Raw genomic sequence first — 6,949 nt, 5'->3', positions numbered from 1 at the left:
TTTTTTTACTAACTTATACGCGCAACATTTCGACTAGCAGAAACCCCTTCATGTACATCGTCTTAAATGTATTTTTTTGTTGAAACAATCCGTAAGCGTATGTTTTTCCAAATTCTTTTTCGTTGTATCGATTAAAAATGTTTGAGCGTAACCCATCCTGTAAATACATGACACGTGATTAACAAGAATAAATATTTTTAAATATAAGTTTGAGTTTTTCGTAGAGAATGCTGAACATATAATGTAAATAAAAAATACAACTTTATTAAATATGTGTTTTGTTATTCGACGAATGTTACAATCGCTTAACGCAACCTTATATATCTATTTAAGGTATCAGAATTTATTGTCGAATTTAATCTCGCGGTAGTTCTTTTGTTTCTTCCAATCTCTAAAAAGAATGTATCAATATATAAATTGAACTCAAATTACAAGGAACATTATCATGTACTTACTTCATCGTTTGATAAATTTTGTTTGCCTTTCCTCTTGAAAAAACCTAACTGTTATTTAAAAAATTGGGTTAGCAATAATTACAGTGTGTTATGATAATATTTGAAGAATAAAAGAATATTGTACCATGCTCAAGATCATAGCGAAAATAATCAATAACAATAGCCCTACTGATATGGACGCAATAATAATCCATAATTGTAATTCTTCACTTTTTGGGCTATTGTAAAACATTGTTGCAAGCTGTATTGTAGACCTACAAAGGTTGCATTAATTATAAACACATTAAATATATTTAATTTCTATGTTAGATAGTTTGGAACATGTAGAAATTTACCTCGTTTCATTAACAGGTAGCCTGACAGCGGGTTTTAATATTTCTACAGTCGCTTCAGTATCAAATTTTAAAACAACCTTGTTGCTTGTAAGAATATCTAAATATATTTAGAAAAACCAGTAAACATTTTTGAAATTGCAGCAAGTAAACGTGCAATATGAACTACTACCTTTCAGTCTTTCAACATTTAAGACCAGTTTGATCAACACCTTTCCAATGTCTTGCAATGTCTTCAATACGCTTAAATTACATACAATGGTTGTACAGTATACATTAGATGTCGAACAATTCATGTACAGAATATCATTTATGAAACTTTCATTTGCAAGCTGTGATGCCGCAATATTCTTTACATTATAAAGTTCGAAACGTGTTTCATTTACATCTCTCTTATGTTTTAAGTCAACAGTCTCTTGCATTTTGTTAGTTACAACATGCATATCAAATTTATGCATCGGCCATTCCCTTTGCACATCTATCGATTCAGTGTCTAATAAGATATCCTTAGAGAAACATTCAAACAGTTCTCCTGATACATACAGCTAGAAATGTAATTTTTAAACATTACTAAGACAACTATTTACAGAACCCCAAATTAACTATACTATACCTGAGGTTTATATATGTAAATCAAAGGATCTGAGACATTAATAGCTACTGGTACTTTAATGACGAGCTGTGCGTCTTCTACAGGTGTTGCACCAAGTTTGTACACTTGATAAGTGTGCTGAAAACTAATGTTTGAAGCAGCATCTTTAATGGTAGATAAGTAATATGCTTCCTCATTTGCTTTTCTAAGGGTTAAAACATTTAATAGTAACTACATTTCACTGTGCAATCAAAGAAATTAGAGGAATCACAAACCCATTCAATGATAAGGAAACTTCGTTTACTAGATTGAGCATTCGCGTAATACTCGTCGTTCCCTGATTTGTACTACGAGTTTCTATTGCTATGTAAAAATTTAATTCACGATTGTACAGTGAATCATGAATTAAATCTTTCATGTCGAGATCTAAAGTAATATTCCTTTCTTCTCCTTTCCACAATGGGTTACCAGCTTCACAAAATACTAATAGTTTATCTTTAGAAGTGTCTTCCTGACAAAAAGGTAAAATGCTACGCAAAATCACTCCTTTGGGAAACGTGAACTGAAGCGTGGTAAGATAAGCTGGTTCTCCGTAATTTTTTAAACTGATTTCTAAGTTTACTTCCGTGGATCCGACGATCCACGTGTCATTGTCGCTGAAAAATGAAGCGATAGATTAGTAAAGCCAGAAAGATTACAATAAACACCTTAATCCCTACCGTACGCCGTAAAATTTCGCCGTGGCAGATATATTGGAATTGCAGATTTTATCTGTTCCGCAATCAATGTTAAATGGAAGTAGGATTTGCGCAACATTTAACTTGTTAGTTCTTCTTTCTACGGGACAGAATTTACAGAAATGACTAGAGGCATTAGTGTTCACAAAATCGTGCCTTGCAAGAATACTAATTGGCTCGATGAAATCTCTTATGTTCCTCTGAAAAACATGCTGCATGAAACTAAAGTAAAATTTACCTAATAGTGGTGTAAAAGTAGATAAATTATTACCAAGATATTGACTCGCGTTTCGAAGCACGCGGTTGATGTTAGAGTGGAAGATTTCATCTGAAAAAGTTTTTCTTTGGTTCGCTGATGTTGTTCATCTACAGTGACCCTAATCTCGGATTCCATGTCTAGAAGTGAATTGTAATCCATTACATTGTATTTAAAAGATATTACTATAAATATTTGCGAAACTTGCCTTGTATACTTTGTATGTTATACCCATCATATCGTGGGCATATTTCAACTATGAATTGTTTGGCATCCCTTTCGAGAACACTGGGCACAGTACGAATTAAAAGTTCTGTCTTTACGACTGGTTTACTGCGAAGCACTACGGCGTAACCCGATTTATATGCCCCGACTGGTATGTCCAAGTATCTAAGTTGATACAAAACAATAATTCGACTATATACACTACATAAATGTTAAGGTATTAATAAGGAATAAACATGACTAACCCATTTCCATCAATATCAATCGGTTTCGATGTCGAGAACCCAAATCTTTCTAGTTTTGGATACGTATCCGGTAGTGAAAAATGTATGGCTTCAATTCGTTCGGACGCCCGCAAGTTCTTATGTTTCAGATCTGTACCACCGTTGTATATATAAACCACTCCAGAATCTTCCCAAGGTGCTCCCACAATGATATCTACGAAGTAGGTAACAAAATATGTAATGTAAAAATTAGATCACTTTTAGTAATCAGCAACAAAGTGTGTACCATCAAATCCATCAGCATCCAAATCACCGCTAGCTATCGCGTATCCAAAATGGCTGCTTTCTACAATTCCTTGCAAAGTTATAACTTCTTCAAAATGACCCTTTATAAAGATGGGTAAAGTTAGTGAACATTAAGGGTGTAATATTTAGCAAGATATGGTGTATTCATCACCTTAGAGGTACCAAAGTAGCCATATACTTTTCCATTGTCTTGTTCCCAATAAGGTGCTCCAACTAGAAGGTCATCAAAGCCATCATTGTCTATATCACCTACAGCCAAACTTGCTCCAAAGAATTCACCTGTACTAGTGCCTTGTAACTTAGCCACGATTGATGTCACGTTTGTTGTCGCATCAATTATTGCTACCTGAACAGGCAGTTAATATGTAAGGAATTTAATTTTATGTTGAAACAATTGAACAGAACTTGACTACCTGTCCTACATAGTGCCAGCCTGGTGCACCACTAACATAGAGTAACTGACTTTTGTTAAAGAAGTAGCCAGACTCAACACTATAACCTGAAGCACAGTTACACAGTCTTATTCTCACAGAAAGGATGAGAAATTTGAAAACGTAATGAACTTACCAAATTGAGAGAGTTCATCGTTTAATGGTAATTCAGCTAGCAATCTTTTATTTTCTTGTATTATCTCCACAATCCCATAAGTCTCGTGCATAGGTTTTCCTGTGATGCGACGTCTTTCCTTCACTTCCTTGGTTTTATTTTGCTAAATGTGATTCCAAATGACTTATCAAAATGTAATTTATTAGGAGTTACATGTAACATACCTTGATTGAGGCATAATGAATGGAAAACCCATACATCGGGTTGTACCAAATATTTGATCTAAAATCTGATTGATTGAAGAAAAATGTTATATGCTGTACTATAATTATCAGCGTGCTGCTAATACGAATATTTTTGAATACTCAACTGTGATATTCAAGATCCTCGTACTCGGTGGAAAGTACAGTTGAAGATATCTTTCCACTGTAACACATTCCCTGCATGGTATCAAAATGGATATTGTCGTAGGGATTGAAAATACTTACAATAGTTCGTGGTGCACATACCTGAAATTAATTAATCACTGTTTTCACAAGAAACATGTGACGGTGTATAAGTTATGCTTACTGTTAATACACCATTTGACTTGTCTATAGACATAGCGCTCCCAAACCAGCCCCTTTGTTTCTTGATAACAATATTCATCTCAAGCTGCGTTATGTAACTTTCTTCATCCCTAATTTCCTTCTGTTTCATTTCCTGACAGAATGGACTGTCAAGTGAACAGCGGTAAACGACACCCGGCTCGATCAGCTGCCTGAATTTCTGTTTGACGAACGAGGAATAATTTGCTCTCGGTGCACCGACTATCAACCTTGCACAATCGCATTAGTACATAAGATTAAGTATTGTTCGAGGAAAAACCATTTACGGAAACGATGAAGCATTGGGTGTTACCAGGATGTATTGTTGATCGACTCGTGGTACAAACAAACGGTATAGCCGAAGTAACTTGTACTACTAAACTTAGCACTATATAAATAAACAATAGGAAACGTTGTGTCTATGTTGTATCCATACGCTACCGTAAGGAACAAAAAGAGTATCGGCTTCATTCTGCGATCTTTTACTGCAGCAATGAGAAATCGGTATTCCTCTGCGGGAAGAATTAATATCGCGAATTTTTATTTAACAGACAGGAAGGCACGCGATAAGGCACATGACGAGAAAAGTATCAACGTGACATTGTTTAACGGTGACTAACGAATTATTTATCTTGTCAGTCGCATCCTGGCGTGTATAGACGTCTAACAGACTATAAGATTGAAATTTTATTTTTTTCTTAATGTGTACAAAAAAAAGGCCTATTTACCAAAAAACGTTTCAAACATATTACGCTCATGGAAGCGTTTTTCGAGTTCCTCTAGGTAACGAGAAAGTTTATCTCGTGGATCTATTAGCGGCAAGTCAGGACACTAAAATACATTAAAGTGTAATGGATTTTCCACTTAATGTACATAGTTTGTAAAGAAGTAGAAATAAGTACCCCGGCTTGATCACGGAGAACCAAAACTCCTGGCATTTGACGAGCGAGCCATTTCTCTCTTTTCTTGTGACTAGGATGAGTCAATAACAATGGTATTGCAAATTTATTCTCCCCCGTGAGCTCTCCATACCTTTCCATAAGCTCCCAGAAGATTAACACTTCTCTTAAGTCAATACAAGTCTAAAAACATACAAAGTAATCCATTGTTTAATAAATAAATATTTGATAGGTCTATGGAAAGGAGATTGCATACTTTTGCAGCTAATCGAAATCCAACTTTGTCTGCTTCAGCTTCTACACGTCTCTTATATGGATAAACAAAGAAGATGTTATGAAGTAAACCAACTCCTAAGTAAAGTACAAATGCTTTCCACTTTGAGAAACATGCCCAAATCAGAAATGCAGGTATAGTATATACAATTTCTGTTATTACCTTGTATGAAAATAATTCGACCTAGAAGAAATTGCATAATAAATATCCGATACTATTTGATATATTTAAATTGCAAATGTGACTCTTCCTACTATGTATAACTTACTACGTGTGAAAGCATAACATGAGACATTTCATGAGCTAAAATAAATGTCAACTGATCATCATTTTGAATTATATCGAAAAGACCAGAAAATACAATAACATTTCCACCCTGAAACATTAAAGAGTGTGTATTACTTTTATTTAGATGGAACTTAACATTTACTTATAAAAATAAAATGGTAATTTGCATACTGGCAAAGCCATAGCATTGGGTGATGGTTCATTCACTATGCTGACAGTCCATTCTGTATTTTCAAAGACTTCTTTGTTAGACTTCACCAATTTCCTTAATATCCTACTAAGTCTCAAATACATAGGGTCATTTATTGGGATCACTTCATTCCGATGTTTCGTCAACAGCTATAGAACAAATTTAATGCTATATAAAAACATGTCTCAGTAGATATTTATAATGTTTCATATGATCACATACCATTGTAAAAATAGTAGTTCCAAGCTCAGCCTGCTGATCTTTATCGAACATTATGAAACGTCGTCGTTTCTCTACTACATCTCTTTCCAAATGGGTTAACCAATAAATTAATAAAAGGGAAGAAAAAAGACTTAAGGAACCTGAAAGTACAAATATCAAAATACTGTTTGGTATCATTTAAATCCATAAGGGATCATCAATTATCTACCAAAAAATGTGTTTCTTCTTTCCCAATACCATTTCTTATATTGTTGCTGTTTTATTGGAGTCAACTTAATCCAAAAATGTCTTGCATAAGACCCAGTAAAAATTGCCCCTATTGGAAGGGCAGAACATACCAACAATACAGTAAAAGGTGACACGTGTAGTCTCTGTGTGGTATGAAAATTTGCTCTTTGAAGTCTTGCATATTGCCAACTTCTTTCATACCCTCTTGACTGAATAAAAGGTGTTTCAGGAGAGATTCCACATGAAAGACTCCTTGAAGTAGAGATTATAGTTCTAATGGTTACATGCTGAAGATGTTTGAGGTATATTGTGTTTACAGAATATAACATATTCGTATATTTCTTTCATATAATTAATTGTCTTTACATCAGATAGTTATTATCATTATCCAAGAGAATATAGTAATGTCAGTTCTATAATTAAACATAATTATTAAAATAACATCAGTTTCCTGCAAATATTCAATTAATTTGATTTTAAACTTGCTTAGATATGATCTACAAAGGCTGACAATATCAACAAGCAAAATCCCAATTTTGTGTACTGAAACATTATGCTTCCTACTATACCATATTTAAGTGCAGTATG

The 6,949-nt window shown here is 34.0% G+C and overlaps 2 protein-coding genes across 2 annotated transcripts; both read right to left on the bottom strand.

The window, feature by feature from the left end:
* Nucleotides 1-355: 355 nt before the first annotated feature.
* LOC107190881 (integrin alpha-PS3-like) lies at nt 356-5,548 on the bottom strand. Its single transcript, XM_015579768.1, has 20 exons — nt 5,537-5,548; nt 4,574-4,725; nt 4,244-4,490; nt 4,044-4,182; nt 3,898-3,962; nt 3,695-3,836; nt 3,541-3,626; nt 3,279-3,473; nt 3,108-3,207; nt 2,843-3,035; nt 2,590-2,762; nt 2,388-2,512; nt 2,099-2,316; nt 1,655-2,035; nt 1,401-1,584; nt 960-1,332; nt 791-887; nt 580-709; nt 456-503; nt 356-391 (listed from the first exon to the last, which is right to left on the bottom strand). The coding sequence occupies exons 1-20, from the start codon at nt 5,546-5,548 to the stop codon at nt 356-358; spliced, it is 3,096 nt and encodes a 1,031-aa protein (XP_015435254.1).
* Nucleotides 5,549-5,686: 138 nt separating this feature from the next.
* Nucleotides 5,687-6,184, bottom strand: LOC107190880 (metalloendopeptidase OMA1, mitochondrial-like). The gene is made up of 3 exons (XM_015579766.1): nt 6,134-6,184; nt 5,893-6,060; nt 5,687-5,809 (listed from the first exon to the last, which is right to left on the bottom strand). The coding sequence occupies exons 1-3, from the start codon at nt 6,182-6,184 to the stop codon at nt 5,687-5,689; spliced, it is 342 nt and encodes a 113-aa protein (XP_015435252.1).
* Nucleotides 6,185-6,949: the final 765 nt, after the last annotated feature.

The sequence above is a fragment of the Dufourea novaeangliae genome, unplaced genomic scaffold (genome assembly GCF_001272555.1).
Source record: "Dufourea novaeangliae isolate 0120121106 unplaced genomic scaffold, ASM127255v1 scaffold208, whole genome shotgun sequence".
In the NCBI taxonomy this organism is placed as follows: domain Eukaryota; kingdom Metazoa; phylum Arthropoda; class Insecta; order Hymenoptera; family Halictidae; genus Dufourea; species Dufourea novaeangliae.
Note: the sequence above shows the minus strand (reverse complement) of the source record. Positions and strands in the feature narration are given on the sequence as shown.

Excerpts from the sequence above, each read along its gene's own strand:
- LOC107190881 (XM_015579768.1), bottom strand. Across the intron at positions 4,491-4,573 it reads TCGATCAACAATACATCCTG|GTTGATAGTCGGTGCACCGA; the intron begins GTAACACCCAAT and ends CGATTGTGCAAG. Across the intron at positions 3,837-3,897 it reads TTCATTATGCCTCAATCAAG|CAAAATAAAACCAAGGAAGT; the intron begins GTATGTTACATG and ends AATCACATTTAG.
- LOC107190880 (XM_015579766.1), bottom strand. The coding sequence starts at position 6,184 with ATGTTCGATAAAGATCAGCAGGCTGAGCTTGGAACTACTATTTTTACA. Across the intron at positions 6,061-6,133 it reads GAACTACTATTTTTACAATG|CTGTTGACGAAACATCGGAA; the intron begins GTATGTGATCAT and ends TTTGTTCTATAG. Across the intron at positions 5,810-5,892 it reads CCAATGCTATGGCTTTGCCA|GGTGGAAATGTTATTGTATT; the intron begins GTATGCAAATTA and ends TTAATGTTTCAG.